The sequence below is a fragment of the Entelurus aequoreus genome, linkage group LG12, assembly GCF_033978785.1.
Source record: "Entelurus aequoreus isolate RoL-2023_Sb linkage group LG12, RoL_Eaeq_v1.1, whole genome shotgun sequence".
NCBI classification, from domain to species: domain Eukaryota; kingdom Metazoa; phylum Chordata; class Actinopteri; order Syngnathiformes; family Syngnathidae; genus Entelurus; species Entelurus aequoreus.
In genome coordinates, this window is record NC_084742.1 from 35,785,207 (window position 1) to 35,801,900 (window position 16,694).

At 37.9% G+C, this 16,694-nt stretch overlaps 2 protein-coding genes across 3 annotated transcripts in view; one reads left to right on the forward strand and one right to left on the reverse strand.

Annotated features, from left to right (window-relative positions):
- The window catches only part of LOC133662150 (ras-related protein Rab-39B), a 14,499-nt gene extending 13,612 nt beyond the window's left edge, over positions 1-887 (reverse strand). Inside the window, exon 1 of the mRNA XM_062065870.1 lies at positions 707-887. The gene's annotated coding sequence lies outside the window, so the exon portion shown is untranslated. The remainder of the gene's footprint in view (positions 1-706) is intronic.
- zgc:162171 (uncharacterized protein LOC565931 homolog) lies at positions 674-16,466 on the forward strand. 2 transcript variants are annotated; one of them, XM_062065868.1, is made up of 5 exons: positions 674-1,151; positions 6,823-6,928; positions 9,344-9,474; positions 9,538-9,687; positions 15,988-16,466. In XM_062065868.1, the coding sequence occupies exons 1-5, from the start codon at positions 1,068-1,070 to the stop codon at positions 16,186-16,188; spliced, it is 672 nt and encodes a 223-aa protein (XP_061921852.1). In that variant the 5' UTR covers positions 674-1,067; the 3' UTR covers positions 16,189-16,466. The 2 variants fall into 2 exon arrangements, with proteins under 2 accessions (XP_061921852.1, XP_061921851.1); XM_062065867.1 differs by having other exon boundaries at positions 676-1,151; positions 6,663-6,928.
- Positions 16,467-16,694: the final 228 nt, after the last annotated feature.

Below are 16,694 nucleotides of genomic sequence, written 5' to 3' on the forward strand. Positions count from 1 at the left end.
GTTTGTGGATTGTTTGAGTGTACATGTGTTTTGGGAGGAGATCAGAGATTGGCTGAGAAAGAAGAGTGTGGAGATGTCCCCATTCTCTATAGAAGAGATCTAATTTGGTTTTGTTTTTTTTAAATAAACGACTGTAACATAGAAATGTTTGTCAACATTATTATGCTCCAGGCAAAACATTTTTTTTACATACATGTCGATTTATGAAAGTAATGCCTACATTTTCTAATTGGCTTAATGGTTTACAATTATCAATCAAATCATGGAGGATGATTAAAAGTACAAAAGTCCTTAAATTGATATCTTTGTCAAAAACTTTTCAAGTGATTTAGGTAGCCCTTTTTGTCTTTTTGTCATATTTATTATTATTTATTAATATTGAATACTCTATCTGTATTTGCTTTTGTTTTCTTTCCTTGACATGTTTTGCTGATGTGTAGATTATTGGTTATGTTGAAAGTGCCTTGACTTTTGTGTGAATTGTAAATGTATGTTTGTTGTTCAATTAAAACATTTTTTTTTTTAATTTCATGTTACTTAGTTCCAGACGGCGCGATTTTTGTCATTGAATCATCATAGACATGGGTAGCGCTGTCCCAAATCCACTACTGTTTTTGTGCCATTAAGCAAATGCCGATCGCAGAATTTATTTACTTGCCCTTCTTCTTCTTCTTCTTCCTGTGAACTGCACTAAGTGCACACTCACCATGAAGAGAGTGCAGAGTCCAACATCCGGGTCCTGGCAGCACACTGCACGTTGTTGCCGTACTTTCTCCGTGTGAACGTACTGCTTACGCACTCAAAATGCTAGGTGTGAGTGTAAGACACAATGGCGCAAACAAATGTATGGAACCTAAACGACTAACTGTTATTGTGACATTCTAAATGGGCTGTGCCCGGGACAAGAGAAGAAAGGCAGTAGCGGTTAAATTAAATAGAGGCGGGATTCAGGGGGCGTGGGCGTCAACGTGCTCAGAAACCGCAGGCTAAGTCGATAATTACATTTATGTTTCTTCTCTCGCTGTCCCTTTCTCATTTAACTTGTAATTCGTACAGTACAAGTACGTATGCTTTATTGTAAAGGTGGCGACGCTCAACAGAGATGCAGCCGTTGCCCGGAACACTCAGAATTCTTCTGCCAGGACAGAACAGTAAGTTTATAAACTTTACATCCAGCAAATATTTGTTTCACCCCTTGAACGGTCTGGTATAGTGATCCGTTTTGTTGTCATGTTCTACATTTTGGGTTCAATCTGCCCATATAGCCTACTAATAATAATTTTTAAAAAAAGTATATATATATATATATATATATATATATATATATATGTATATATATATATATATATATATATATATATACAATATATACTCTTTTAGACCAGGGAGACAAAAAAGTATATACATTTAATGTTTGGGTGTTTTCTGTCTCTTTCGAGCTAAAACAACAACTCACAGTTTAGAATTGTATTTAAAACATATTTTCCAGCATGTCCATATTATTCCAGGAAGTAGTTTTTTTGTACTGCAGTGGAACAACTTGCAACGGATGTGTCGCATGTACGTTTTGCCCTTGCAACCTTGGTTTTGTGCATTGCTGCGGTCAACAATCTCTGGCATGTGTCTGGCCCCTTATGTTCTTAACGATGCGCCTTTCTTTCTCAATGGTGGCCCCTACTCTTTCTTTGCTCTCCTTCTAGTTATCTCTTGCCGGTGTGGTCAAGACCTATGTCGTTCAGCAGGTCATTTGCCAGATGTAGTTTTAAGGCTAGGCACTGTTCAGTCTTCTTTGCTGGTCAGTTAAACGCCACGCTGTCAGACTTGTATTGCATCCAGGAATGAGCAATTACACACCATCTCCATTTCTTGGTTCTGTTTGTCTAAAGTACAACCCATGGCGAAAACTTATGAAATAGCCACTTGCAAGATGTTCATTCAATTGTTTATTTTTTTAGAATACAAGCAGAAAACAGACATGACACAGAACTAAACTTATTTCTAATGGCAATTTTCTGGCTTTTTTAAATTTAAATTTAATTTTTTTTTGATTAATCAATCCAACAAAATAATACCATAAAAATGCAATTCCAATTCCAAAACCGAACCTGTCCCAGCAACATTCAGAATAGCAATCAACAGAACAATTGAGAGGTACAAACATGACACAAAACAATCCAAAAGTAGTCAAATAAAAATGAATAATATCAACAACGGTATCAATATTATAAATAATTCCAACATAGCAGTGATTAGAAATCCCTCATTGACATTATCATTACAGCCATTTATAAAAACATTTAAAAAATGAACAATAGTGTCACAGTGGCTTACACTTGCATTACATCTCATAAGCTTGACAACATCCATCCATCAGAATCAAAATCAGAATAGTTTTATTGCCATTGTTTGAGAACGGGTTCACAAACTAGGAATTTTTCTTGGTGCAATCGTGCAACATAAAACACATACACTACCGTTCAAAAGTTTGGGGTCACCCAAACAATTTTGTGGAATAGCCTTCATTTCTAAGAACAATAATAGACTGTCGAGTTTCAGATGAAAGTTCTCTTTTTCTGGCCATTTTGAGCGTTTAATTGACCCCACAAATGTGATGCTCTAGAAACTCAATCTGCTCAAAGGAAGGTCAGTTTTGTAGCTTCCGTGACGAGCTAAACTGTTTTCAGATGTGTGAACATGATTGCACAAGGGTTTTCTAATCATCAATTAGCCTTCTGAGCCAATGAGCAAACACATTGTACCATTAGAACACTGGAGTGATAGTTGCTGGAAATGGGCCTCTATACACCTATGTAGATATTGCACCAAAAACCAGACATTTGCAGCTAGATTAGTCATTTACCACATTAGCAATGTATAGAGTGTATTTCTTTAAAGTTAAGACTAGTTTAAAGTTATCTTCATTGAAAAGTACAGTGCTTTTCCTTCAAAAATAAGGACATTTCAACGTGACCCCAAACTTTTGAACGGTAGTGTATAACACATAAAACCATCCACTTTGTACCGCTTGTCCCTTTCGGGGTCGCGGGGGGTGCTGGAGCCTATCTCAGCTGCATTCGGGTGGAAGGCGGGGTACACCCTGGACAAGTCGCCACCTCATCGCAGAGCTTGACAACACATTGTGTCAAATATTTTCCACAAAGATAAAATAAGTCATACTGTATTTAGGTTCATTTAATAGTTAAAACAAATTTAAATTATGGATCCCATATTCTAATATATGACTCATTATTATCTAAACTAAATGTAGTTTGAACTTTCTGGCTTTAACAATCACTTAAACCGGGCGTCAGCAATCCGCGGCTCTCGAGCCACATGCGGCTCTTTAGCACCGCCCTAGTGGCTCCCTGGAACTTTTTCAAAAATGGAAAAAGATGGGGGAAAAATATATTTGTTGTTTTAATAAATGTTTCTGTAGGAGGACAAACATAATACAAACCTTCCTAATTGTTAGAAAGCCCACTGTTTAATATGTTTGTGTTTCACTGATGAGAGTATTTGGCCAGCGCCGTTTTGTCTTACTAATTTTGGCGGTCCTTGAACTCACTGTAGTTGGTTGTACAACTTTCTCCGTCGCTGCCACAGAAAGATGTGTTTTATGCCACTCCTTCTTTGTCTCATTTTGTCCACCAAACATTTTATGCTGTGCGGGAATGCACAAAGTGAGCTTTGTTAATGTTATTGACTTGCGTGGAGTGCTAATAATCCATGCTAACATGCTATTTAGGCTAGCTGTGTGTACATATTGCATCATTATGCCTCGTTTGTAAGTATATTTGAGTAATTTAATTTCCTTTACTTATGTCCTCTGTGTATTTAATTTATATGTGCATGTCTCATTGGCTGCATATTTGATTGTGTGCCATGTTGTTCCAGACCACAGCAAACGTTACCCAGCTTGCAAAGATTTTAATAAATCCATTAGAAGAAGACAGCCTGTCCTTTCCTTTAACTTGGGCACACACATTTGGCAGTTTTAAGCCAGTAATTTCCTGGAGTTATCTAACCCTCTGAGACATTTACTGAATGTGTTGCCCTTGTTCTAACACTTACATAAGGCTTTTAACTTTTTGCGGCTCCAGACAGATTTGTTTTTTGTATTTTTGGTCCAGTATGGCTCTTTCAACATGCTGGGTTGCGGACCCCTGACTTAAACAAATCAAGAGTAAAAATTGTGGTAGTCAGTAACAGTTTAAGTTTCAGAAGAAGCAGAGTAAAACAAATATGGAATCGCTCAGTTCTGAGGAAAAAAATATCGAATCATGACAAACAAAAAATTTTTCAACGCACTACTAAGACTTTGTTACAACACTTCTGGCTTTTATAACAGCGCGCAATATCTGAGGCACGGACTTAACGAGTGACAAACAGAACTCTTCATCAATCTTGTTCCAACTTTCTCTAAATGCTGTTGTCAGATCAGCTTTGCAGATTACAGTCTTGTCATGGAACATGTTCTTCAATTTCCAACACATATCAATATGTATCTTTCTTCATGGAAAGTTTTTATTCTATGGCAAGGTGCATTATAATCTTGATAAATTATGTCATCATCCCCAAACATCTTTTTGATTGATGGAATAAGAAAAGTGTCCAATATGTCAAATTGAACTTGTGAATTGGTTGAAGATGTAATGACAGCCATCTCCCCAGTGCCATTACCTGACATGCAGCCTCATATCATCAATGACTGTGGATATGTGGATGTTTTCTTCAGGCAGTCGTCTGCATAAATCTCATTGGAAAAGCACCAAACAAAACTTCCAACATCGTCACTTTTCACAATACAGATTTGCGATTCATCACAGAATATTACTTCCATCCAGTCATCCATAGTCCACGATTGCTTTTCTTTAGCCCATTAATAACCTTGTTTTTTTCTGTTAGGTGTTAATGATGGCTTTTGCTTAGCTTTTCTGTATTTAAATCACATTTCCTTGAGACGTTTTCCTGCAGTTCGGTCACAGACGGTGACACTAGTTTCCGGCCATTTCTTCTTTGTTTGTTTTGCTGTGCATTTTCTGTTTTCATGACATATTGCTTTAAGTTTTCTGTATTGACACTTTGATATTTTCTGTGGTCTACCAGTATGCTTGCCTTTTACAACCTTACCATGTAAGGTTGTAAAAAATATGGCTCGGGCGGTATAGCTCGGTTGGTAGAGTGGCCGTGCCAGCAACTTGAGGGTTCCAGGTTCGATCCCCGCCACTGCCATTGTGTCCTTGGGCAAGACACTTTACCCACCTGCTCCCAGTGTCACCCACACTGGTTTAAATGTAACTTAGATATTGGGTTTCACTATGTAAAAGCGCTTTGAGTCACTAGAGAAAAGCGCTATATAAATATAATTCACTTCACCACCATGTTGTTTGTACGTAGTCCAGATTTTAGACACAGCTGTCTTTGAACTATTAACATATTTTCCAACATTGCTTGATGATTTACCGTATTGAAGAAGTTTGATAATTAATTAAATACATTTCAATAGTCATCTCTCATGTTGGAGCCTTGATTCATGTCAGTCCACCTTGTGCAACAGCTCTCCAAGGTGTCCATCCATCCATCCATCCATCCATCTTCTTCCGCTTATCAGAGGTCGGGTCGCGGGGGCAGCAGCCTAAGCAGGGAAGCCCAGACTTCCCTCTCCACAGCCACTTCGTCCAGCTCTTCCCGAGGGAAGGCGTTCCCAGGCCAGCCGGGAGACATAGTCTTCCCAACGTGTCCTGGGTCTTCCCCGTGGCCTCTTACCGGTCGGACGTGCCCTAAACACCTCCCAAGGGAGGCGTTCGGGTGGCATCCTGACCAGATGCCCGAACCACCTCATCTGGCTCCTCTCGATGTGGAGGAGTAGCAGCTTTACTTTGAGCTCCTCCCGGATGGCAGAGCTTCTCACCCTATCTCTAAGGGAGAGCCCCGCCACCCGGCGGAGGAAACTCATTTCGGCCGCTTGTACCCGTGATCTTGTCCTTTCGGTGATAACCCAAAGCTCATGACCATAGTGTGAACACTCATTTTAACTGCAGACTAATTAATGAACATGTTTAATCTCAGGCAGGTGTTCGCTTTGGAAATGAAAAGTTACAGGGTGATTCTTTAATTTTTTCCTCAGAATTGTGTAATTCCATAAAGTTGTACTTTGTTTGATCTAAAAATGAAACTGTTGCTGACTACTACAATTTAGTTTCTTGATTTATTTTGGTGATTCTCTTAAAGCCAGAAAGTTGCCTTTTGAAATAACTATTGTTTTAACTAACTTACTAAAGAATTAACTAACTCTTTACTCATTTTTGCAAATATCATGAGATATTTTCATGCGAAAACACTGAAGAAATGACACTCATTTGTTTGTCTGTATAACAGTTTATATTTATTCTCCCTTCAAAATAACTCAACACAGCCATTAATGTATAAACGGACGGCAACAAAAGTGAGTACACCCCTAAGTAGAAATGTCAAAATAGGGCCCGATTCCCCTCCCATGTGTTATTCAAGTGTTGTTTGTGCAGTGTTGGCCCATGAAAAAAGTTGGAATAAAATATTAGCAGAAATATAAGGGGTATACTTCCTTCCTTTATTGGCTGTATGGTTTATTGTGGAGTTTCGAACCCCTCTCGGCTCACTATGATTTATACCTTTGTTTCCAGTGTGGTTCTTCTAAGTGAGGTATCTCCATAATTAAGTCATCCCTGCGTTTATCTGGCTGCCTCGGCCATGGAACAGCAGCAGCAGCGCCTTCTCAAAGTGCTCGTTATCGGCGACCTGGGAGTGGGCAAAACCTCCATCATCAAGCGTTATGTCCACCAGGTTTTCTCCCAGCATTACCGGGCCACCATCGGCGTGGACTTCGCTCTCAAAGTGCTCCAGTGGGACCACACGACTCTGGTGCGGTTGCAGCTGTGGGACATAGCCGGTGGGTTTTTGCAATGTATCAACTGTAATTTTTTCAATGTATTTACAGTGAGTGCTATTGACAGTGTAACAACATCAACACAATATTTAAACTAGTTCTTAATTCTCTTTATCACATACTGTTGCGCTTGTAATGCGAAAACAAGACAGCTTGAAGTATCTTTTGACACACAAAAACGTGTGCGCCGTTTATTCCATCAAAGACGAGACTGAATGAAAGCTCATTCTCTCGATGAGCTTCAAGCACACCTGTGAAGTGAAAACTATTTCAGGTGACTACCTCTTGAAGCTCATCGAGGGAATGCCTAGAGTGTGCAAAGCAGTAATCAGAGCAAAGGGTGGCTATTTTGGAGAAATTATAATATAAAACATGTTTTCAGTTATTTCACCTTATTTTGTTAAGTACATACATGTGTTCATTCATAATTTTGATGCCTTCAGTGACAATCTACAATATAAATAGTCATGAAAATAAAGAAAGCACATTGAGAGAAGGTGTGTCCAAACCTTTGGCCTGTACTGTATATTATTAAAATGTCTCCTATTTGAAAAAAACGTATTGAAATATGCATTTTTTTTCAGCGCTGAAAAAAAAAAGTGGGTTTTCGTTGTAGATGCACTTTGGACTGCTTCTAAAATTCCCATAAAAAGTAGAAAATATCTCCTGTGTGTTTGAAAAAATTATAAAATTAATGTGCAGTAAAGGATCGAGTGTCTTTATGGTGATGCCCCGTATAGTAGAAGCCAAATCCAAATTCTGCACCACTTTTTAATTGTACACGCAGACTTTGTAGATCACACGCAACACGGCAAATAATAGTACACCTTATTTTATAGATTGTACACACTGTTTAACGCGTGGTATTTGGGACTTAGTAAATTAGGCCCTGTGTATTGAATTACATACTAGCCGCTTGTCAGCCAGGCACTAAAAATAAATACAGTGTCAGCCACAGGTGATCGGCATTAATCGGCAATAGCAATTTCGTAATCAGCCGTTACTGATCAGTGCATTCTAAAATGAAGCATTTTTTTAGCCCGGTAAGAGTATATAAAAAACACTAATGCAATCAAATCAGACTCACTGTCATGTAATCCAACTCAATCCTTCAAATGATTGGATGTCCATCAATCCATCTATTTTCTACCGCTTATTCCCTTCGGAATTGCTGGGGGCGCTGGAGCCTATCTCAGCTACAATCGGGCGGAAGGCGGGGTACACCCTGGACAAGTCGCCACCTCATCGCAGGGCCAACACAGATAGACAAACAACATTCACACTCACATTCACACACTAGGGCCAATTTAGTGTTGCCAATCAACCTATCCCCAGGTGCATGTCTTTGGAGGTGGGAGGAAGCCGGAGTACCCGGAGGGAACCAACGCAGTCACGGGGAGGACATGCAAACTCCACACAGAAAGATCCCAAGCCCGGGATTGAACTCACGACTACTCAGGACCTTCGTATTGTGAGGCAGACGCACTAACCCCTCTGCCACCGTGCTGCCCACGATTGAATGTGATTTATGAAAAAAATAAGTCCAACAATGTTAATGATTTAGGCCATAAATGTATTCAGAGAAGAATAAAAGCTCTACTCATGGCTCCTCAAAAGGGCAAACACCGTTTTGAATGACACATGGCTTCTAGATCAGACCCGCAGGTTTCATGAACAACTTGCAACATATTTTTGCTCTGTTTCGACCGTAGCAGAAATGAACATTCTAGCACAAAGTGAGCATTTCCTCTGATACGTCCGGCCATGACAGTGCAGTGTGTTCTCTTGACAACAAGAGGAAATTGTCGCGCAGCCTTCACAGCGTTTGTGTGTTTGTACGCTTGCTGACTCAGTTGCTAGATTGGCATCATGTGGAGGACGTTAGCTTCCAGGATAGAGACCTATTTATTCCTTCTGCTATGCACACATGTAACAAAAGATGTACTTCTCCTGTGTAAATTCTTCTCGACAGACCCATCAACAGTCTTGTGAAGAATGTAGGACATCCCATGACTAAATTACATTTCTGGCACCCCATATGGGTTCTGGTCAAAATGTTTTAGAAGGCATTATAGCATACTCCTGGCTTGCTATCGGTGTGTAACATGTTGTCCTAAAACGTTATAATGATACTTAGGATATTTAAGAAATTCAATTTATTTGCCGTAATGGAGGTGATTATTAATAACTCAGGGGAGCGACTTCACACAGTGTGTAGATATACACAATTAGCTGCTAGCTTGTCAGTCGGGTGACTAAAAATTAATAATACTTAGTTAATTAATCAGTGTTTGTGATCGCGATCGGCATTGAAAGGGCATTAATCGGTCGGCAATGACAAACACATACTCTCATGAAAATCGATCGGCACATCCCGACTAAAGACTGTAGCTTTTGTTTTTTTCTCCCCCCATGAAGGACAGGAGAGGTACGGTCACATGACCCGTGTTTACTACAAAGAGGCCGTCGGCGCTCTCGTGGTCTTTGATATGACCCGGCTCTCCACCTTCCATGCCGTCCTCAAGTGGAAGGGAGACCTGGACTCCAAGGTGAGACGCGTTAAAACATTTGCCTTCTGGCAAGACCTTGATGGTTTTTGTCGTCCTTGTCAGGTTGCCCTGGGCAACGGTAGGCCAGTACCAACCGTCCTGTTGGCCAACAAGTGTGACCAGCGACTGCTTGGTTTGTGCCCCAAACTTCCCAAACTGGAGAACTTCTCCAAGGATTACGGATTTGTGGGCTGGTTTGAAACCTCAGCCAAGGTAAGACGGAATGTTCCCTCCTCATATGCCACGGTATTGGACTTCGAGGTAACCTAAACCTTCCACAAAGACCTTCGATTCCATCAGGTGGATCAAAAAGCCGAAGCAAACCTGTACTAATCCGTTTTTACAGGTGACCTCTTATGCAAAACCAACTTTCTTATCTATTAGTACCTGATTTTGTGTATTTGGGATCTGCATAAGTCCTGAAAAATTTAAATCAAGCCATGATTTGGCAGAGATATTTATAAAACAATCTTGCCTTCCTTCATACCTTCTCCAAATGAGCCTTTTGGAATTTTGCACAACCTGTGATGTTTTTTTCCAATTGTGACATCGACGGATATCTCTCTATGGTAGAAATTTACCCGAAGTCAATAGGCTCCTTCTTTTTCTCTATCCTCCTAATGTGGGGCAGACTGGCTCGTACATGCACATGCATCCTACGCTGTTGCCTTTTCTAATGCAAATTAGCGTGTAGTTGTAACTTATATCTGTCGTTAGAGTTGATCTGGAAACACTAAAAACTACAACATGGCTGACGGGGAGAAGACGCACTCGAAGTGAAGGCACGCAAATAGTCCCGCCCACAAAACGGTGCATAAAGCGCCTTGAAAACGGTCTGTAAAAAATAATCTGTGCAACATTTTGACTAAAGTACCACCAATACATGTTATGTAGACCACAAGGAAGTGTTTTAAATTAGGATAAAATGACACCTTTTAAAATAAAATACATAAAAACATTTAAATTATTATATATAATCGCAGCACGTGATTAACATGTTGGCCTCAGTCAGATTGAGGGTTCAAATCTCTGTCTACATGTTCCTCCAGGTACACAGGCACAAACTTGCATGTTATTACCGGTTAATTGGAGACTCTAAACTGTCCATATGTGTAAATGTGAGTGAGAATGTTTTTTTGTCGATAGAGTAGATCTCTGCTTATTCGCTCACTCGCATTTTTATGAATTTCTTTTAAAAATATAGATGTTTTTTCACCTATTCGCACATTTGCTGTCCAAGAGAATAATTGTTTTTTTCACCAAAAAAACAATTTAATTCACCCTACATCAGTAATGTTTTACAAATAATAAAGCACAGTACAGCATAATAATACAGCATACAGTACAAGTTTGTAATAATAATTGCTAACAAAAGTAAAATAAAGGAACAGGAATGTAATCTTTCATTGAAGGGAATAAAACCGAGATCTCATTTGCAACTTTTTCCACCTCAAAAAAAGGCTGAACCTCTCTGATAAAACAATAAACATGGTAGAGATTGGATTGTTTAGTGAGATCCTCGGCTCTGGCTAAGTGCCGGGAAGGCATAAAACTTGACCAAATTGAGAAAGTAAAAGTCCTAACAAAGTTTCCAAATGTGAAACAGTGGAAGGATCAATACTTTTGGCAGAAGGGAGCTAAACCTCTATATCGAATCCTCAAATCTTTGACGATTGGACTTTTTGAAGACAGCCAAGTTTAAGTATGAAAAATGGATGTTGTGAGTGCGTCAATTATTTGCAGTAATTCCCTATTCGCTTGGTGTTTCAAAACTTAATCCATACAAATAGTTGGTAACTACAGATAAGGCAAAGGCTCACTTTTCATTAAAAAAAACCTGAATAATAATAACCAAACAAGTATTGTTATTTGATCTTTAATCCGTGTTATAAATGTATTTTCTGTATGATTCAAAATAAATATTGTTTACTCAAAAAAACAACTATGTGCACATTGCACATTTCCTGATCAAATACAGCGCACAATCCTGAAAAGGATGCCACTTTAGGCTTTTGCAGCTGCTTAGTGTGCAAGAGAACTTGCCAGTTTTAGTGCACTGCGCTTAGTCCTCTGTGCAGTTGCCAAATACAGGCTTGAAACCACATGAGGCTGTGGCAATTTCTCTCTGCTTTTGTGCACAAACAAACTAAAGTATAAGTGTCCTTAACTGTCAGCACTTAGCACCACTGGCTAAGTTCAGTTCAGTTGAGTTTCAGTTTAGTGCGAACATGCATATGATACAATGTAATTCATCACACATTTCCAGTTGTTTCATTACAGCACGTCCCAAAAGGAGTAGGAAGAAGCAAAGCTTATTTAATTCTACCTCCTCCACCAATTTTATCCAATTTCCTTGTTCTTTGTGAACAAATAAATAATATACCATAGTAAGCAAACAAATAAATACATAAACTTTGTCTCAATAAAAAAAAAAGGGTTCAAGATGTTCATCATAATTCTTGTTCTGTGTACTTTGTGAACACTTGTAGTTTGAACAGTCTCTTAAACTGAAGGGTGTGGCTATTTCTATTTGTCAGCATGTCGCACATATAACGTTTGCAGGAACATTTTTACCGGCATTAACAGCGATTCGAGCATAAGTTGAAAAAACCCCATCAGTGTCTCACCTGCCTTAAGGCACATATATCTACAGCAGGGGTCACCAACGCGGTGCCCGCGGGCACCAGGTAGCCCGTAAGGACCAGATGAGTAGCCCGCTGGCCTGTTCTAAAAATAGCTCAAATAGCAGCACTTACCAGTGAGCTGCCTCTATTTTTTAAATTGTATTTATTTACTAGCAAGCTGGTCTCGCTTTGCTCGACATTTTTAATTCTAAGAGAGACAAAACTCAAATAGAATTTGAAAATCCAAGAAAATATTTTAAAGACTTGGTCTTCACTTGTTTAAATAAATTCATTATTTTTTTTACTTTGCTTCTTATAACTTTCAGAAAGAAAATTTTAGAGAAAAAATACAACCTTAAAAATGATTTTAGGATTTTTAAACACATATACCTTTTTACCTTTTAAATTCCTTCCTCTTCTTTCCTGACAATTTAAATCAATGTTCAAGTATATATTTTTTTATTGTAAAGAATAATAAATACATTTTAATTTAATTCTTCATTTTAGCTTCTGTTTTTTCGACGAAGAATATTTGTGAAATATTTCTTCAAACTTATTATGATTAAAATTCAAAAAAATTATTCTGGAAAATCTAGAAAATCTGTAGAATCAAATTTAAATCTTATTTCAAAGTCTTTTGAATTTATTTTAAAAATTTTGTTCTGGAAAATCTAGAAGAAATAATGATTTGTCTTTGTTAGAAATATAGCTTGGTCCAATTTGTTATATATTCTAACAAAGTGCAGATTGGATTTTAACCTATTTAAAACATGTTATCAAAATTCTAAAATGAATCTTAATCAGGAAAAATGACTAATGATGTTCCATAAATTATTTTTTTTAAGTTTTTGTCTTCTTTTTTTCGGTTGAATTTTGAATTATAAAGAGTCGAAATTGAAGATAAACTATGTTTCAAAATTTAATTGTCATTTTTTTCTTGTTTTCTCCTCTTTTAAAACGTTCAATTAAGTGTAAATATAATTAATTATTAATAATAACATAGAGTTAAAGGTAAATTGAGCAAATTGGCTATTTCTGGCAATTTATTTAAGTGTGTATCAAACTGGTAGCCCTTCGCATTAATCAGTACCCAAGAAGTAGCTCTTGCTTTCAAAAAGGTTGGTGACCCCTGATCTACAGTATGTTCCGTGTGACTGACAAGTGACTACTGATGCAACGATTGTAGATTTTGTTTGTTGATTATACTCATAATCACGGTTTCACAATTATTATGCATTGATTACTATCACAACAAAAAATGTATACAAATCCCAGACATTCCTTAAAGATATGTTATTTATTACAGTCGGAAATAACAGTAATGAATTAATAACATTATTTTAAGTTATAATAATAAATATGAACAAAAAGTATTATTTATAATTATATTGTTAGTATAAGACTAAGATTATTTTAATACCCCTCAGGCAAAATGTTACTCATGTGGGTGATAAACTTAAGTCTTATTGTCATCAACTGTCTTCCTTGCCTATTTATTCATTTTTAACCATCTATTTTATGCAGTGTTAATAATGACCAAAATGCAAATACTTAGATCCCATGGTATTATTCTACAAGCTCCTAATGTTATGTTAGTGTTTAACACTTGCTATATTAACTTCCAATGCCTATAGTTTATTTAACACAGACAGGAGGAAGCAATCCAACATTAAATGGTCACTGAATGAAGAAGCCCTTATAAGGAGTACCTGTTGCTGTTTTTTTTACACTGAACTGACTCAACACTAAGCTACTGATTTTAAGTGACACCTTTTTATATTTAACTAAATTCTTCATGAAGTAACTTGCTACTAACATAGTCTAACTCAGTTATTATGTCTTATCTTTATTTTGGCGTGTAAAGCTTGGAGTTCACGCCGCAAATGCTGCACCATAATGGACGTATTAGACCATTCAGCCGCAAATTTCTTCTGGCTGGTTCTGCAAATGTGTGAGCCATCGTCTTCAATAACTCCCTGGTCATTTTTTAAGTACTCAAAATGTTGCCATCCTAATTTCAGCTTTTTTTCTTTGGATGGGAAAAGTTTTGTGCTTTGTCCTGCTGCCATTTTTTTTTTTTTTTTTAAATTTTTTTGTCCTGTCTAGCTTCTCAGGCAAATCATATAGTTGATGTAGATGCCCATATCAGCTGTTCGGATTTACTTTACAAAAGAGAAGTGTAGGATACTTCTCTTGTTGCCTTATTTGTATTTGACTTTATTAAATGTATTTATATTATCATTTGGTGCAGCCGGGCCGGAGCAGGAGGGGATAGAAAGAGAAAAAAAAAGGAAGCCACAGGGGGGAATTGTGGGGACAAAAGGGGGATTAGACAGAGACACAAAAACAACAACAGCAAACACAACAACAACAACAACAATAGAGCAACATCAGCAAATATGACATGTACAAATATGATGGTAAAAGTAATAGCAAATAAGCAGTTAGTGAAAATAAAAAATAATACAGAAATGACAATGAGCATTATTACACAAAAAATTGAGCAATACGAATACCAATAGAAATAGTGCTATTGATAATAAACAATACCAATACTTTACCTTTATTATCAACAATACAGTTGTTCAAATGCAACAATACATATACGTAATGATAACTTGAGATACGAAAGAATGCAGAAAAATGGAGGGGAAGAAAGAGAAGCAACCTACATTAACCTTGTAGATTGTTATAGTAACAATAGGTTAAGCTTTGTCAGTGTGCCATGTTTTGTACCCAGTTTACCCTAGGGCAACAACATTAATATATGTTTAAAGAAACGTGATTATGTGCATGAGTGTATGTATGCATATGTACTTGTATGTGTATATGTGTGTTTGTACAGTGAATGTATATGTAGGGTATGTGTATGTGTTTGTTTGTACAGTGAATGTATATGTACAGTATGTGTGTTTGTACAGTGAATGTATATGTACAGTATGTGTATGTGTTTGTTTGTACAGTGAATGTATATGTACAGTATGTGTATACAGTATGTGTGTTTGTACAGTGAATGTATATGTACTGTATGTGTATATGTGTTTGTACAGTGAGTGTATATGTACAGTATGTGTATACAGTATGTGTGTTTGTACAGTGAATGTATATGTACTGTATGTGTATATGTGTTTGTACAGTGAGTGTATATGTACAGTATGTGTATATGTATGTTTGTACAGTGAATGTATATGTACAGTATGTGTATGTTTGTATAATGAATGTGTGTGTGGATGTACAAACTTTGAGTGTGTAAATATGTACTGTATTTGTATATGTATGTGGGAGCGTAGGTACCTATGTATGTGTGTATGTATGTATGTGAGTATATGTGAATTTGTATGTACAATACATTTGACTCCCAGTGTGTGCGGGAGCCAGAATACGGCCTCTGCTGCCATTTTTAAGCCAATGTAGCATACGAGCGCGTCTCTCGATAAGTGTGCGTGTAATTTGTTTTTGTTCCGTGCAGATTGTGCTGAAAAAAACCTACTAAGTTTATCAACAGTGATGAGGACTAAAACACACGGTGTAATGGAGCCTTTGCGATTAAATAGTTATCACGGTTAATTGTAAAACGGGTTAATGGTTGCATACCAACTGGTGACCAGTCTAGGATGTACCCTGCCTCTCAACTGAAGTCTAACGTTTATTATCTATTGAAAGCACTTCTTATCTAAATAGCTGAGTAGAAGGATGATTATGATTTGCCTGTTGTCAAGTGTCATGGAGTTGGACTGTACAAGTGCTGCCAGCAATGGGGAGCTACGGTCTTTTGAGGGGAAACATGAGTTGCAACATGTACTGTGACATTGTGAAGAGGAAACAGTTTAGGAATACATGTACCAAAACACATTTGCAGCAATGGGGATGTTGTCCCTTTCTTCCCTAGGACAATACTAACATTGATGCGGCCATAACGTGTCTGGTGAAGAACATCATGGCCATTGAGGAGGAGCGAGCGTCCAGGAGTGAGCTCGACAACAGCGGCATCCTGGTGCTGCCTCGCTTTGACTACCACACCAAGGAGAGAAAACTTGTGGGATGCTCAGGATGTTCCGGTATAAAGGCCCGGGACAAAGACGGCGACTGAGGACTTTTTAAAATTTATTTTATTTTTTCCATACCATTTTAACTTTTTTTTACCAATCCAAGGGAACATGTTTTAAAGTCAAAGCTTTCCTCTTGGCTTTTGGTGACATATCAGTCCATCAGATGGCACCCGAGAGGCGTCTGAGACTCACTACTGCTGCTGCCATTTATTTATTGTGACAACAGAAAACACCTAGATATCATTCTCATTGAACTACATAGAAACGGTTGATCAATAAACACAAGAGTTCATAAGATAAATGGCTGCAGAAGGAACAATAGAGTTGTGTCTGATTTTAGCTAACTGAGTCACCATTTTTAAATAATTCTGTGACATTGTGGCTGACAAATGTAATATGCACCCTGCAGAGACTTTTTAAGGGGAACAAAAAGAAGTGAACCGGTCTCTGGTCCCTACAGGTTGTCTTTAAGTCCTGTATTCATCCCGCAGGGTGTCGTGGGAAGGGGAGGAAATACAGTGTGTCGCCTGCTGGGAGAGTCAAAAAT

Coding starts and splice junctions, on each gene's coding strand:
- zgc:162171 (XM_062065867.1), top strand. CDS start 6,730: ATGGAACAGCAGCAGCAGCGCCTTCTCAAAGTGCTCGTTATCGGCGAC. Junction 6,929..9,343: donor GCAGCTGTGGGACATAGCCG/GTGGGTTTTTGC, acceptor CCCCCCATGAAG/GACAGGAGAGGTACGGTCAC. Junction 9,688..15,987: donor GGTTTGAAACCTCAGCCAAG/GTAAGACGGAAT, acceptor TTTCTTCCCTAG/GACAATACTAACATTGATGC.